The sequence below is a fragment of the Somniosus microcephalus genome, chromosome 12 (assembly GCF_052327205.1).
Source record: "Somniosus microcephalus isolate GS21.2 chromosome 12, FLI_Smic_1.0, whole genome shotgun sequence".
Classification (NCBI taxonomy): domain Eukaryota; kingdom Metazoa; phylum Chordata; class Chondrichthyes; order Squaliformes; family Somniosidae; genus Somniosus; species Somniosus microcephalus.
The window spans coordinates 45,899,783-45,916,434 of record NC_140998.1 but is presented as its reverse complement, the minus strand read 5'-3'; the positions used below and the strand labels follow the sequence as shown (position 1 = coordinate 45,916,434).

The 16,652-nt window shown below is 44.2% G+C and overlaps 1 protein-coding gene across 4 annotated transcripts in view; it reads right to left on the bottom strand.

Moving 5' to 3' along the window:
• ddx24 (DEAD (Asp-Glu-Ala-Asp) box helicase 24) overlaps positions 1 to 16,652 on the bottom strand; it is a 22,111-nt gene extending 5,459 nt beyond the window's left edge. Inside the window, exons 1-7 of one of the 4 annotated variants that reach the window (XM_086002771.1) lie at positions 16,547 to 16,632; positions 10,438 to 10,505; positions 8,388 to 9,085; positions 6,129 to 6,509; positions 3,662 to 3,815; positions 1,797 to 2,312; positions 1,120 to 1,195 (exon numbers count right to left, since the gene is read on the bottom strand). In XM_086002771.1, the coding sequence (XP_085858897.1) occupies positions 1,120 to 1,195; positions 1,797 to 2,312; positions 3,662 to 3,815; positions 6,129 to 6,509; positions 8,388 to 9,078 (1,818 nt within the window). In that variant the 5' untranslated portion in view covers positions 9,079 to 9,085; positions 10,438 to 10,505; positions 16,547 to 16,632. Of the gene's footprint in view, positions 1 to 1,119; positions 1,196 to 1,796; positions 2,313 to 3,661; positions 3,816 to 6,128; positions 6,510 to 8,387; positions 9,086 to 10,437; positions 10,506 to 16,477 lie in introns of all 4 variants that reach the window. The other 3 variants (XM_086002772.1, XM_086002774.1, XM_086002773.1) reach the window with 3 other exon arrangements.

Sequence of the window (16,652 nt, the reverse complement as noted above, 5' to 3'; positions counted from 1 at the left end):
TTACAGTATGCAGACGATGCTTGCGTCTACGCTCACTCGGAGGTAGAACTCCAAACCATAGTCAACACCTTCACCGAAGCGTACGAGAGCGTAGGCCTTACACTAAACATCCGTAAGACAAAGGTCCTCTACCATCCTGCCCCCGCCACACAGTACTGCCCCCTGATTATCAAAATCCACGACAATGCCTTGGACAACGTGGACCACTTTCCATACCTCGGGAGCCTGCTGTCAACAAGGGCAGACGTTGACGACGCAGTCCATCACCGCCTTCAGTGTGCCAGTGCAGCCTTCGGTCGCCTGAGGAAGAGAGTGTTTGAAGACCAGGACCTCAAACCCGGCACTAAGCTCATGGTCTACAGAGCAGCAGTGATACCCGCCCTGCTGTATGCCTCAGAGACATGGACCGTGTACAGCAGGCACCTCAAAGCACTGGAGAGGTACCACCAACACTGCCTCTGAAAGATCCTGCAAATCCATTGGCAGGATAGGTGCACCAACGTCAGTGTTCTTGCTCAGGCCAACATCCCCAGCATCGAAGCTTTGACCATGCTTGATCAGCTCCGATGGACGGGTCACATTATCCGCATGCCTGATACGAGACTCCCAAAACAAGCGCTCTACTTGGAGCTCCGGCACGGCAAGAGAGCCCCACGTGGGCAGAGGAAACGCTTCAAGGACACCCTCAAAGCCTCCTTGAAAAAGTGCAACATCCCCAGCCCAAGACCGCACAAAGTGGAGGAGAAGCATCCGGGAAGGCGCCGAACACCTCAAGTCTCTTCGCCGGGAGCAAGCGGAAGCCAAGTGCAAGCAGCGCAAGTCAACCCAAGCACCCCACCCCCTTCAACCACCGTTTGCCCCACCTGTGACAGAGACTGTAGGTCCCGCACTGGACTCATCAGTCACCCGAGAACTCATTTTTAATGTGGAAGCAAGTCATCCTCGGTTCCGAGGGACTGCCTAAGAAGAGAAGAGGATACAACAGAAAACTTTAGATGGAGCTAAGCTTGTTGCAGTTCAAATAGGTTTAATTCACTGTCTATTAAAAAAAAATTCACTACCCTAGAAGATTCTTAAGGGAAAACCTGTCGAGTTCAGTCTTTACTATTTCAGCCATACCTGATAGTGAATCACATGCTGTACGTTTGGAATATCCAGACCTCGAGCTGCAACATCAGTGGTTAGTAAAACACAGCTGAAATATAGTAAGAAAGACAAGCTAAGGAAAAAGTTCAGAATGAATGTAATCAACAAAGTTTCCAAAACAAAATTCGTAAGAACTTGGCGCCCTTTCACTGAGCCACATCTAGATGGTTGTTCCTACCCACCCTTTTTTGGTATTCACAGAAATAACATTTACATTTATTGAACTCAACTCCCCTGTAATAAAACTTGTCCCGTTGAAATCCTAAAAGGAGAGTATGAAGCTTATTATTGGAAAAAAAACAATGTAGGTTTTGTCATAAGCTATTTATGGCCACTTTATTTCCCTTTGCTGCCTTGACTGCATTTACTCAAAGACGAGTACTGTTCCATGGGCACTATCCAGTACAATTCCAGCCAGGCACTACCTAATTCATACTGTCTGGCTCCAAATGCAATCCCATTGCCCAGGAGAATACCTTGCACAAGCAAGTCTACATGTATGTACAGAACTTCCCTCCAAGCAGCTAACATTTTAATGTTGAAGAGCATCCACACACCAAACTTCTAAAACAACTCCAGCGAAGTTTAAAAAGAGCTCAGGAGGTTCATATATTTACAATATACTTTCCCCAACAGTTTTAGAAACTTACCTCTCTCTCTCAGCAAACCTTTCTAAATTCTTTAACCTCTGTTTCTGATGCATGTTTGCATGGAGCGGCAGTGGATTGCATTCCAGGATAGTGAGCAGTGCGTTCAGACGTTTGATGCAATTTATACTATTTGCAAAGACCATTGTTCGGCCTGGATACTGAAGCAGGAAGTAATACAGGTATATGTCTTTTTCTTCTGTCTCACACTGGATCCTGGTTTCAGTGAGGGTCTCAACTGTACCCTCTTTCCTGGATAAATCGATTACTTTTGGTTTTCCTTTGATGCCTACTTTTTGCATCAGAGCTTCTAACTTTGTTTCAATATTCATTTTTTTGACATGCTTCTTTCCCAATACTCTTGTAGGAGCCTGATGAACCATAGTTAAAGTGGCAGAAAATATAAAGATTCTTCTTTTTGGATGGTATTCTTTATCATGTAGCAGCTCCAGTAGCTGAGACAGCTCTGCAAAATGTCCTTTTTCAACCATGCGATCTGCTTCATCAATCACCAGGCACCTAGGTCAATTGGACAATCATTTAAATTATTCCGAATTTGCAGGTCAACAGTGTACTGCATTCTTGATTTTTTACATCAGATCTTTATCAGTTACTGTGATAAGTTTTACAATAGATCCACTTTAAAGCTCAGGGTTTAATTTTTACTTCAGATCCATCATGCGCCCAGGGATCTAAAACATTTTTTTTCAGGTAACTAGTTGCTAAAAATAGCTGAGGCTTGCAATAACCATGCTTACTTTAATTTGATCAGAAATAGATACTCAGTCAAACTAGGATACATATTACAGTCAAAGTGTAGGGATCATAATTCACTAAACTCTACTCAAATGAATTGAATTCCAGGGTTGAGTATGGTGGTGTAGTGGCTATGTTACTGGACTAAGAGAATGTGAGTCGCCAGTGTGTCAATGTGAGAATTTGAATTCAGTTAAAGAGAATCTGGAAATTAAAAAAAAAGTGAGCATGAAGCGGTTGGATTGTTGTAAAAACCCAACTGGTTCACTAATATCCTTTAGGGCAGGAAACTTGCCATTTTTGCCCGGTCTCTATGTGCTTCCAGTCCCACACCAACGTGGTTGACTCTTAAATGCCCTCTGAAGTGGACTAGCAAGCCACTCTTGTATCAGACCGCTACAAAGAATAACTGCAGAATAGTCACTACCACCTTCCCAGGGCAAATAAAGAAAGCTTCTGCTTCACGCTGGATTTTGGTTCCAGTGAGTGTCTCAACTGTATCCTCTTTTTCTGGATAAATCAACCACTTTTGGTTTCCCTTTGATGTCTATTTTTTTGCATCAGAACTTCGAACTTTGTGTCAGCAGTAGCACGCTCACCTTTGAGTCAGATGATTGTGGCTCAAGCCCCACTCCAGGGCTTCAGCACATAATCTAGGCTGACATTTTAACATAGCACCGAGGGAGTACTACACTGTTGGAGATGCCATCTTTAAGGTCTTATACTGAGGTCCTGTCTTCTTCTCAAGGGGACACAAGATCCCACGGCACTATTCAAAGAGGAGCTGGGGAGTTCTCCCAGGGTCCTGGCCAACATTCACTCATCCAACATCACAAAACAGAGTATCTGGTCATTTATCTCACTGCTATTTGTCGGACCTTGAAAATTGGTTCCGGTGTTTACCTACATTACAACAGTGACTACAATAGAAAAGTACTTAATTGGCCACAAAATGCTTCAGGACAGCCTAAACTTGTGAAACGCACAATACAAGTGCAAATTCTTTCTTTCAACCATTATATAAATCAGATGTAACATGTTAAGTTATTTGATGACCATTTATTATTTCCCCTCAACACTACTGCAACACATTCAAACTGATTCTGGCTCACCTGAGCTGTTTCAAATGACAGAGATGTGGATGTCTCTCCTTTATCAGTTCCCACAGTCTCCCTGGCGTTGCAATCACAATTTCTGGCCTGCGATTCAAAACCCTTTCCTGCTTTTGAGTAGCCATTCCTCCAACTATTGTTGCAGTTCTGATCCCTGTAAAAGTATGGATTTAGGGGGGAGGTATTAATCCAGTATTTATGTAACAAAAATGTAATTCATTTTAAGGAAGGACTTTGTGTGGCATTGTGGGTTAAGCATACTGGGACTGGAGTCCAAATCTGGCTCAGGTGGGACAAAAGGCCTTTCGTTGCTGCATTCCAAACATGACCGCCAACAGAAATCTACCCAACTTGGCACAAATTAGCAATTTTCCTCCAAAAAGCATAAGGTCGTCTGTTGTGGGAAGTGGAAAAATTCATACTGGCACAGATGAATCTCCCAATGCAGGCATTACCAAACCTTTTTTTTTTGTTTCCCCCCGCCCCCAGTGTTTCATTCAACGAAGCAGGCCGAATGACTGCTTCTACAAATTGGCGGGAATGCAAACATCCCCTGCTGTGCTGCGATCGCCCCATACCCACCTCGTCTGTCTACGCGAGGTTGCAATGGTGGCGCTCGTACTGGATAGTTTACGCCAGCTCGTCCTTGTCACGCACCCGTTTGGGAACCTGTTCTGATGTTAAGGCAGAATATATCTAACCTGGGAATGCCTGATGCTGGGTAGTAATAGTGGAAAAGGGTTCCATTACCCAGCACTAGCATTTTTGTTTATTCAGTAGGGTGTCTGGCATGCATGGAAACCAGTCACTATGCTTAAGGGTCTCCAAACAAAACTACCGAGAAATCCACACAAGTACATTTTCTGACCGGCTGAGTCTTTCCAGCATTTTGAGTTTATATTTCCTATTTCCAGCATCCACAGAATTATGAATCAAGTACATTTCCTGCTTGGCTAATATAGTGTGTTCACTCTTACCCCACTTACTTAAGGGCACAGAACTTAGGTGCAGGTTGATAAGAGACAAGCTAAGGGATCCCAAAAGTGTGCATGGGATACTGTTAACAAGTTATAACCTCACAGCTTGCCAGCACAATGCACTGCTAAGTTTCCTACTGTTTTTCCAACTAGGATGATCCGTTCCATTGGGGCATTGCCTTGCAAAGTTATTTAGAGTGGGAAGATTTCCAGCCCCCACACAAATGTAGCCTCCAGGTTGCATCTATGAGACAGGTTGGCTGGTCATTCACCATCAGCATCCTGGAATCCATCACAAGATTGAGATCGCAAAGAAAAATAGGTGGTATCCAGATCGATTTCACTCCAATGCAATAATAACTGCAGTTGATTTTCAACTCTTCCAATCTCACTATCAGTCACTAAACAAGGCAGCGTACAGGTCATCTGCTGTTCACATTATTTGCCAATGCCTGTTGATCCACCTCTACACAAAGTGAAAGAATGGCCTAGGTCAACTCACCTTCCAATTCTCTTCTCTCTCGATCAACCCTCCTAAGCAAGTAGAGAAGAGCCCAATCTCAGATCTGTAGTTCCTCAATGGCATGGCTGAGATTAGGAACTAACTGGGTGACTAACTCCGAACAATACTTCCCATGCAATCATTACTGTGTAGTATTTCTGTTCCATATTTAGCAAAGGCAGTGCAGTATAAAAGTACTGCAAAATACATATTCATGGGCATGTAAAATTGTCAACTCCCGTGTATATATTTCATAATTTCTCCAAATTCATTACCATCATTTCCCCCTAAAAGTGATTTTTAAATTAAATTTTTATTAACTCTCCCAAAAGACAAAATTCTGAGATCTCCACTACCTTTTCATGCATGTGAAAACACGCAGAAGGAAAAAAACCTGCAAAAAGCATTTTATTTAGTTGTAAACCGATATCCTAAAGCCCACCCGGCTGTGCGATGTTGCGGTGGGATTTAGCGTCGTTCCTCCTCCTTGCATGCCAGCAAAAGGTGGCAAGGTAATGCTATTATGAAACCTAGTTACCCTAGTTTCCATACAGTAAGTGAAAGGGCCGGTTAAAATAGAACTATTGCTCCTATAGATTTTTGTTCTTCCTGTGATAAAGTGTCTGGTCGCCACTATCTTTATGAACTATCTGGGGCACTGCAGTGATATTACTTCACTCCATGTTGTAGTATTTCAGAGTAACCCACCAGCAAAACATCAGTTAGAATTGTGGTCTTCAACAAAAAGTACTGCTGGCACTCAACTGGATTCCTGCTTTGTATTTGCTCTAAATACAAATAACCACCACGGGGAGAGAAAAACGTACGACATAAGACAACCAGAGGTACTATTTTCTGCAACTTAATTCTGTAAAACTTGAAATTTCTATAGTGACTTTATTCGGCTAACAAGTTCAGAGCCAAATCCTGAAAAACATTACTATGCCGCGCCATATTGTAAAGCCTTGCATAGTTACTACAAACTTACCAGTGAATTTGGCGACAGCATCAATATGATGCTTTACCTGGACAGCCAATTCTCTTGTTGGAGTCAGGACCAGGCCCAATAATGGATTTTCAACATTAGAAGTTGCACCAATCTCAAAATCAAAATTTACATTGTTGATCACTTTTACACAGCCTAGGTTGAGAGATGCAGGATTCTCTTCATTGTTATTTGCTTCCTCATGTTCCTCCAGGTGTTCACTGGCTTTGTCCAGTACATCACTGACTGCTTCTTGACCATCATCAATATCCTGGGTGCCTTGCTGTACTTCCTCACTTCTCTTCAATTTAGCATCTTTAGCTTGTCTCCACTCTAATATAAGGTGGATCATGGGAATAGCAAATGCTAGTGTTTTACCACTGCCTACAAGTTAAAAAGATAAAGTAGATCAGAGAAGAATCATCTAATTCAGCTTAAAACATGTCAAAAATGTGAGAATTCATAGCAAACAATATCTGTATTTTACATTTATAATCTAAGTGTCCCAGAATTTTTATATTGGTGAGCATAGCAGAAAATTGTTTCTTTACTGTACGATAGTGGTGTATATATTTTACAAGTTTAGTTGAATTCAATGCGACACAGCAAGAATCTGTCAAGACTCGTGTTATCAGAACTTGTGAATCGATTTTAATATCACTATATCTACTCTGGGAGATACCTCATTTAAAATGATGAAACAGATATAGAACACAAGAAAAAGCAGAAAACTACCTATTGAGCAAGGCTGTGTACATGACTATACTGGTTGTCTGAATGAACTGGGGAAAGGTCACACAATGAGATTCAGCGCATAGCTGAACTCAAGACCATAGTAATAAATATGTAAACAAAATTTAAAATAGATTTTTACTGGGGCAAGCGGGTTACAGCTGAAAGACTGGCTGGTCACTACTACTAATCTTGTAGCTCATGATCAACACAGCTTCAATTACATTAGAATTGGTCACTTAATTTGTTAACTACAGGGCATTACTCGGGTCACACAACCGACATATAATTTATGTACACTTTCAAAATTGACTCTTACAGAACAATCTAAATATGTTTACTGCAGAAGATTCAAATCACAGCAGACTAGGTGGTGCAGTCAGATAGACACTGGTTTTTCGTATCTCAGACCTGGGTTTGAATCCAGCCCAGATAGATGGGAGGAAGTCTCCACTGTTTTCCCAAACTTACTTAAGTAAAACCTTTACCACCCGCAGTTGGTTATTCGTGGGCGTGGTTCCAAAGAGAAAGAAACTGGCCCTAACTCAGCACTTAATGAAGAACACCCAGCTCAGGTATAGATTTGTTAAGAGTCACAGCAAAATTCTACTATGTCAAGTAGGGCTTCACGCTAAAATATAATCATGTTATTATTACTGACCTGGAAGTGCTTCATGTCCACCACCTTTCACTTTACTAAATTACAGTTCTTAAGGTTTTTCTAAGCAGTTGCCAACTTTCCTCATGGGAAGACTGATAAGCCTTCAAAAATAAAATTCCCTAAACAAGTTTTGCCAATAGCTTGCAGTAATTGAATGCTCAAAGTGAGGGAGTGGGATGAGCGACGTTTTGAGGAGGGTAGGCTACTTTTATATTATGCAGTTGGATATCAGTTTGACTCACTCAGTGGTGGCATTTTCACATGAGTCAGTAGGTTGAGAGTTCAAACTTCACAGCAGGAGCAGAGCACATGATCTAAGCTAACACATCCAGCAACACCGAGGGCGTGCTGCACTGTTCAGGGTGCCGACTTTCGGATGAGACATTAAACTAAGGCCCTGTCTGCCTGTTCAGGTGGATGTAAATGATCCCATGGCACTATTTGACAAAAGCATGGTGGTTCATCCAGGGTCCTGCCAATATTTATCCATAAACCAACACGACCAAAACAGATTATCTGATCATTTACCTCTTATACTGTTTGTGAGACCTTACTGAGGGCAAAGTGGCTGCCACGGTTCCCTACATAACTGCACTTCAAAAGTACTCCATCGGCTGTGAAGCCCATTGGGACATCCTGAGGACATGAAAGACACTATCTAAAAGCAAGTTCTTTCTTGTCCCTCAAAAGGTAACAAACTGGTCATCTAACTCATATTGATCTGGAAGTTACAAATGAAGATATATCCAAACAACTACCTTTTGGTACATCAGTTATACAAGTAACCTGCAGACACCGATACAGCTGTGGTTTACTAGTGACCATTATAAGCCCTTGGACAACATATTGCGACATATTATAGCACCAACCTGTTTCTGCAGCACCAAGAATGTCTAGTTTGTCTCTAATAGCAGGTGGCAGTACCAAGACTTGGATGGGAGTAGGAGCAGCATAACCAAGAGAACTCAGGGCACGGAGCACCGTCTCTGGGACAAACAAGTCTTTCCAGGCAGAAACATCAGCTGTCTGCTCAGATGAACCTGAAGGATGCGTTGTCCAGTTTTTCACTTTCATGGCTAGCCTGGAGGACTGAGACGTCATGGACTTTTTCTTCTTCTTTTTCTTTGGAACCACAGTAATGTTTGTTTCTGCCTCTGCCGTCTCATTTTTATCTAAAGATTCAAGTTCATTCATATCCTCAGAGAAATTAATAACATCTTCAGCCTCGACATGTTGAATTTTGACCTCTTTCTTTTTTCTTTTTTTCTTCGTTGCTTGTGTCAATTTTGGTAAATCATCTTCACTAATTTTCTGTTTCTTTGGAGAAGAATCGGACGCCTCCGAAATATCAGACATTCTTTTTGTTGCTTTCTTCTCGGTCGATTTAGCACTAACCAACTGATAATCTGTAAGCTCTTCAAAACAAATCAGCCCCCCCAAATCTTCCTCACCGAAAAGAGTTGGGTCGATTGCCATTGGCTTCCATTGTCCAGTTACTTTAATCCTCTTCTGTTGGGCTTTCGAAGGTGCAAAAAACTTCTTTCTTTTTCTTTCTTTCATTTTGACCCTAAAAAGAAACCCCACAAGCAACATTATGAAAACCAAGTTAATGAAATGTCAGTTCATAAACGTGTTACACTGCAAATGCTGGCCTGGAATTTGCGGTCAGCTGTTGGCCCCAAAGTACGCTTCGCACTAGGATCTCACGATCCCCGTGTCGAGAACTTCGGGTTTTCCGACCTTCAATTCAAATCAACGGAGGTTAGTGGGATCCCCTTGTTTGAACTGCAGTGACGTCAACAGGCTGTCCAAGCAGCCAATCAAAACGCAGAATTCTCAGACAGCGAACAAGGATGTGAGCAAGCTCTTAAAATGCTTAATTTTTAAAAACGTTAGAGCTAAACAAAGATTGGGGCTCTCACATGGGAAAAAGGCAAACCTGAAATAAAAATGGGCAAACTTTAAAAATAAATTAAAAAATTCTTTTGAAAAAAAAAAGTTTCTTAAAATCTTTTGCCCTGAATTTGCGGTCGGAGGCGTACCTGCGGAGTACGCCTCTGACCCGCGAAAGATCTATGAACTTACCTCCTGGCTCCAAAACTATGAAGAGTTCAGGTCCCGGGCCTCCAGGCGTACGCCTGTGTAAAGGCCTACGGATCCCAGGAACGAGGCGGTTTGGAAGCGTCCCTGGGATCACGTGGGCCAGATCCTCCAAAGAGAAAGGAGGATTCCATTTTCAAATGGAATTCCCTATAAACCCTACTGGAATCCCCAAATTAAACAATGCAAACAACTGTAAATATAAATGTTCTGATTTTCAAATTTAATTAAAAGTCCCTTCATAAAATTTAAGCAAGTACAATAAAAATTTAATTTTTGAAAATTAATTTTAAACATTTTAATCCGGGGCAAAATTTGCATAAACAAATTTTAAGTGCTTGTGTAACATTTTTTATTTTTTAATTTAAGATTTATAATAACCATTATGCCGGTGAAAACAGGCCCTATGCCTGCTTTTACCAGCCGTAAGAGTCTCGTGGGCAGTAGTTGGGCAAATAGCCCAGTTCTGCGCCAGCGGAAGTGATTTTCTAGTCAGTTCGTATGATCTGTCAAGACGTACCTTGACAGATCGCAAGTTCCAGGTTTCCGCATGCGCAGTGCATGCAGAAACTTGGAACTGGTGGGGCCTTTCAGAAGGCTTTCAACGGCGTATGCTCAGCATTCGCCGTCACGGAGACCGTAAATTCTGGCCCGAATTCATTTTTTTAAATAAAATGGACAAATTTCACACTGCACAAAATTAAAATTTGTTTTCCAAGCCCTTAACATTTGTTTAGCAGTAATAACGCTCTCAAAACCCCAGTTACACCAAATCTCTTTGGGTCTAACTTTTAGTGGGGAATTTAACAGTGTACTTACTGCGGAAGAGCTGAAGTTTTTGTCAATTTCCCTGATTACCGGCTCTGTGGGGGAGGACACAACGCAGCCTGTTTTCAAATCAAATCAAATCAACTTTTATTGTCATTGTTAGTGCACAAGTGCAGTACAACGAAATGTAGGCTTGCGGCTCCCGAGAGTGTACAATTTGGATTAGGACACTTAAACATTTCAACATACATTTGTACATATATATTAGCATAAATATGACCATAATAAAGTGCATCGGCAGATGTGCAGGCTTTAGTGTTTATTTGTGGAGTTCAGTAGGATGACAGCCCTGGGAAAGAAGCTGTTCCTAAATCTGGTCGTACGGGTGCGAATGCATCTGTAGCGTCTTCCAGATGGTAGGAGGGCGAACAGACTGTGGCTGGGGTGGGTAGGGTTTTTGATGATGGACCGTGCCCTCCGTAGGCAGCGTTTCGGATATATATGTTCTATGGTCGGTAGCCGGGTGCCGGTAATGCGTTGGGCAGTTTTGACTACCTGCTGCAGGGCTTTCCGGTCATGGGAGCTACAGCTGCCGTACCATACCGTGATACAGTTTGTCAGGATGCTCTCTATAGTGCAGCGGTAGAAGTTAGAGAGGATCGGGGGTGACAGATTACATCCCTTCAGCCTCCTCAAGAAATATAGGCGCTGCTGGGCCTTCTTCACCAGAGAGGAGGTGTTGAGGGACCAGGAGAGGTCTTCCGTGATGTGGACTCCGAGGAACTTAAAGCTGGCCACCCTTTCCACCTCCGCCCCATTGATGTGGATGGGGGTATGACTTCCGCCTTTGGACTTCCTGAAGTCCACGATTATTTCCTTTGTTTTCTTGGTGTTAAGGGCCAGGTTGTTGTCGGCGCACCACTTCACGAGATGCTGGACCTCCTCCCTGTAGGCTGACTCATCGTTGTTGGTGATCTGGCCTACTACTGTGGTGTCATCTGCAAACTTGATGATGGTGTTGGAACCATTAACAACCACACAGTCGTGGGTGAAGAGGGAGTAGAGGAGGGGGCTCAGCACACATCCTTGTGGGGCCCCCGTGTTCAGGGTCAAGGGGGGGGAAGGTGTGGTTACCTAATTTGACAGACTGGGGTCTGTTTGTTAGGAAGTCCAGGGTCCAGTTGCAGAGGGAAGTGTTCAGGCCAAGAGTTTGGAGTTTGGTGGCCAGCTTGTTGGGGACGATAGTGTTGAATGCTGAGCTGTAGTCTATAAACAACATTCTGATGTAGGTCTCCTTACCATCTAGGTGATTCAGTGCCGAGTGTAGAGCAGTTGTGATTGCATCCTCCGTTGATCTGTTTGCCCGATAGGCAAACTGGTGTTGGTCAAGGGAGGCAGGAACACTGGCTTTGATGTGGGCTAAGACCAGTCTCTCGAAACACTTCATTATGATGGGTGTGAGTGCGACAGGTCGATAGTCGTTCAGACACGTCACAGCCGCTTGTTTAGGCACAGGAATGATGGTGGCGGTCTTGAAGCATGTAGGGACTACTGCCTGAGCCAATGACAGGTTGAAAATGGCGGTGAAGACATCAGCCAGCTGATCAGCACATTCCTTGAGTACCCGTCCAGGGATGCTATCCGGTCCAGCAGCCTTTTGTGTGTTCACTCTGCGTAGAGCGCCCCTTACGTCGGAGGTCGACAGAGTGAGCACCTGGTCTTCCGGGGGTGGCAAGGCTTTGGTAGCCGGCTCCTTGTTGTCCCTGTTGAAGCGAGCGTAGAAGTTGTTAAGCTCCTCCGGAAGGGAGGCGTCGCTGACCGGGGGACTGGTGTTTTTGCCCTTGTAGTCAGTGATGGACTGGATGCCTTGCCACATGCGCCGGGGGTCCGAGTTGTTGCGGAAGTGATCCTCTATCCGCAGTGTCTGTTTCCATTTGGCAGTCCTGATACCCTTTTTTAGGTTGGTCCTCGCTGCTCTGTAAGCCGCCGCGTCGCCAGATTTAAATGCTGCGTCGCGTGCTTTCAACAGTGAGCGGACCTCTCCGTTCATCCAGGGTTTCTGGTTGGGGTATGACCTGATATTTTTGTGGGTCGTGACGACCTCGACGCAGCTGTTGATGTAGAATAGCACTGTGGATGCGTATTCCTCGATGTCATTGTGGGCAAACATGCCCCAATCAGTGCGTTCGAAGCAATCCTGAAGCTCCGATACTGCCCCCTCTGGCCATGCCGCAATGTCAGGATTTCCACATGCGTTTGTGCCAAATCCCAAAGTTGCGGTCAGTTTCAAAGGTGGAATGATGCTGAACGCTACCAGTTCGCCATCATCCCAACTGCAAATTCTGGGCCTTGGTGCTGCGTTTTCAACAGCCAAACAGGTTGAGATAGAATCATAGAATAGTACAGCAGAGGAGGAGGCCATTTGGACCATCAAAAGTATAAAATAACTTTTGTTAAAATATAAAGAACAAAGACAGTAATCATGACATTGCAAATCCTGACATTAGACTAGTTTGAAATCTTTTAAAATTATCGTTAACTAATATATTAAATAATCTGGCATGCACGGTCATACAACCTATGTTATTTTAACTTGGGCAGATTTATTCTACCACACCTGATTGGGTCAGTCATCGGATTTGATTAGCTCTCAACCCTAGTTCTGTTGGACCTGACTTCCACTTTCTCAATGTAGCAGATCATGAACAATCAAGTTAAAACAAAGTAAAAACAATTGAACAGCTCCAAACTAGGTGTAAATGTAGGCAACATCAAACTTTTTAAACAATGGCCCAGAAATTCGTGTCTCCACGGGTGAGTACGCACGGGGTACTCACCCGTAGGCCCGATGGAAGTGCCAGTTTCCTGCATGCACTGCGCATGCGCGAGAAACCGGCACTTCCGTTCCTCTGAACGAAGAGGTTCAGTGGGGGAGGCTGTGCGTGCGTATCAAACTTAGGTGTTTTTTTTTTAAAAACAGGTTTCTCCGGGAGGGTAAGCCTGCAGAATTTAGAAATATAAAAAGCAGGCGTAAGGCCTGCTTTCTACAAGGTAAGTGGTGAATTAATTAAAATTAAAACATTTTTTCCACAGGTTTACTATTTTTAAATACTTTAAAGCAAGGTAAGTTTATTTTTAGCCCTGTTAGAATATAAAATTATTTTTTCAAAAATTTAAATTATTGTTTAAAATAGTTATTTCATGTAATTTATAGTTTACTAGCTGGGGAGCCCCGCGTTGCGAGGGCAATTTTGGGGCGCTTGGTCTCCCTGCCCCTGTGTGTCCCCCCTCTCCCTGTCATGTCCTATCCCTCCCTCCCCCACCCCCACACCTACCCTCGCCCACCCCCTCCCCTCCCCCACTCCCCTCTGTCCCTCTCTCCGGTCCCTCCCCCTGCCTAGCGCCTGAGGTCTGGTGCCGTGTTTATAGTTTATTTAAAAAATGTGATTTTTAAAAAATGTACTTGAAGATTTAGTGCTATTTTGGGGCACTAGTATTTATAAGTCTTGACAGCACTTCCTGTCAAACTTATGAATGGAGCATTCCCTGCTCCGATTGGCTGCCCATGGCCCACGTGGTCCCAGGGGACGCATTGAACTAACTGCGCCCCTGGGATACGCAAGCACTGCGCGCCGGCGGCTGGACCAGGCCCTGGATCGGAATTCCACGGGGGCCCACAGCTCAACGGCCGGCACGCAAGGTAAGTGCAGATCGGGGGCTTACACCCGCGGGAAGCCCCCGACCCGAATTTCTGGGTCCATGATTCTTACAATTACACTAATTTACACTTTTTACCTCCTGAATGCAGCTCTCTTTCATACAGATGCAAAATTATCTTAAAATACTGCAGGCTGGAAATTGCGGTCGGAGGCTTCCGATCTGCAAGAAAAGTACGCACCTACCTGGTGCCTTCGTATCTTTGGACTCTTGCGGTCCTGAGCCTGCAAGCGTACGCCTGCGTAAAGGCCCGTGCATCCCGGGGTGCATGTGGTGCACAAGCATCCCTGAGATCACGTGGGCCGGCCCAACCAATCAGAGGGGGATTCCCATTATGCTTATTGGGATTCCATTTACGTACGGAATCTCCATAAGCATAATAGGAATCACATTAAAAACACTTTCACTGCACTTAAATAAAAATAAATTACATATTAAAAAATTAAAATACAATTAAATTAAACATTTAAAAATAACCTAAACTAATTTTTTTTAAAGGTTTCTGAATGTTTAAATGATTTTTTTAAATGTATTTTTATATCTATTTAAACCCTTACGCTGGTAAAAGGCAGCCTTATGCCTGCTTTTACCAGGCGTAAGAGTTTCGTGGGCATTTGCTGGGCCCAACCCTGCACCAGCGAACGTCCATTTCTTGTGCATAAGAATGATCTGTCAAGCTGAAACTTGACAGATCGCAAGTTTTCAAACCCGGAACTTGCAGGGCACTTATGACCACATACACTTTGCATGCACGGTCATAGGCCCTGGAAAATCTGAGCCTGCGTGTTTCAGCTCCCTCACCAAGAATATTTGGGTTCTACAATACAGTATCCCCGAACTTCTTAATTTACCTGTCAAACCAAGTCAGGGTTCAGGGTTCAACTGTTTCTCTCTCCACATATGCTACCTGACCTGCTGAATGTTTTCCAGCATTTAATTTCTGATCTGTAGTTTGACCTTTAACTGATCCCAGCATTAACTTCAAGAATGCAGAGCAATTATACTGTCCAGCTTTAAAGGGACAAACACCCACAATCTATTTTACAAAACAATGTTCCTGCCCTTATTAAACAACAAATCTTCTGATTTAATGTGAGTCGTGACACAGGAGACCCACTAGTTATATATTTTTATATAGAACAATTTCTACTGTGACCTCCCCAGTGACTCACTGTGTAAATGCACAATCCAGCATGTGTCTGACTCAGAGGTTAGGTAGGTCTGATCTCTGGTTTATGCAGAGTTAGATTATCTCAGTAATTTATCCCCATCTCTGTAACCTCCTTCAGCCCTACAACCCTCCGAGATCTCTGCATTTCCCCCAACTCCGGCCTTTTGTACATCCCCCACTTCCTTCGCCCCACCACTGGCGGCAATGCCTTCAGCTGCCTAGGCCCCAACCACTGCAATTCATTCCCTCAACCTCTCCGCCTCACAGATGCTCCTTAAAACTTACCTCTTTGACCAAGCTCACCTGTCCCAATGTCTCTTTCTTTGACTCAGTGTTAAAACAAATTTTTGTCTGATTAAGCTCCTGTTAAAGAGGCTATAGAAATGCAAGCTGAGCACAACTTAGATAGGAGACCCTCAGCAGGTGGCTTTTTAAAAATTCATTCATGGGATGTGGACGTCGCCGGCAAGGCCAGCATTTATTGCCCATCCCTAATAGCCCTAGAGAAGGTAGTGGTGAGTTGCCTTCTTGAATACAACCGAATGGCTTGTTAGGCCATTTCAGAGGGGCAGTTCAGAGTCAACCACATTGCTGTGGCTCTGGAGTCACATGTAGGCCGGACCAGGTAAGGACGGCAGATTTCCTTCCCTAAAGGGCATTAGTGAACCAGATAGGTTTTTACGACAATCCGGTAGTTTCTTGGTCACCATTGCTGACATTGGCTTTTTAATTCCGGATTTATTAACTAAAATTAAATTCCCAAGCTGCTGTGGTGGGATTTGAATTCACGTCCAGGCCTCTGGATTACTAGTCCAGTAACATAACTACTATGTGCAACAGTATAAGCTGGAAAAACTCAGCAGGCCAGGCAACATCCGTGAAGAGAGAAACAGAGTTAACGTTTCAGGTCGAAACCCTTCGTCTGAGGAAAGGTCCCAGACCTGAAACGTTAACTCTGTTTCTCTCTCCACGGATGTTGCCTGGCCTGCTGAGTTTTTCCAGCGTTTTCTGTTGTTATTTCGGATTTCCAGCAGCCGCAGTATTTTGCTCTCGTACGATGCAACGGTACCCGGCTTGGCTGGCCTGCTGAGCGCTTTCAGTCGGTGCAAAAAAAAAAGGCACTGTTCTTAGAAGGGCCGGGCCCCGCAAATATTTCAACCCAAGACTGTTCCCGGGGCTGCACGGCTCGGACCCCCGCCTCACCCCTTCCCGGCTCGGGCCGGAGCGGCGGTCCCGGGTGCGGCCCACGCTGACCCGTTCCACCTCGCTCACCTGTCCCAGCGCGCCCGGCTCACCACGCGCTCTCCTGCAGCCCAACCGCCGCTGAGAAGGACTAATCGCAGCCCGCGATACTGCGAGGTGCCGCATTTGTCTCGCC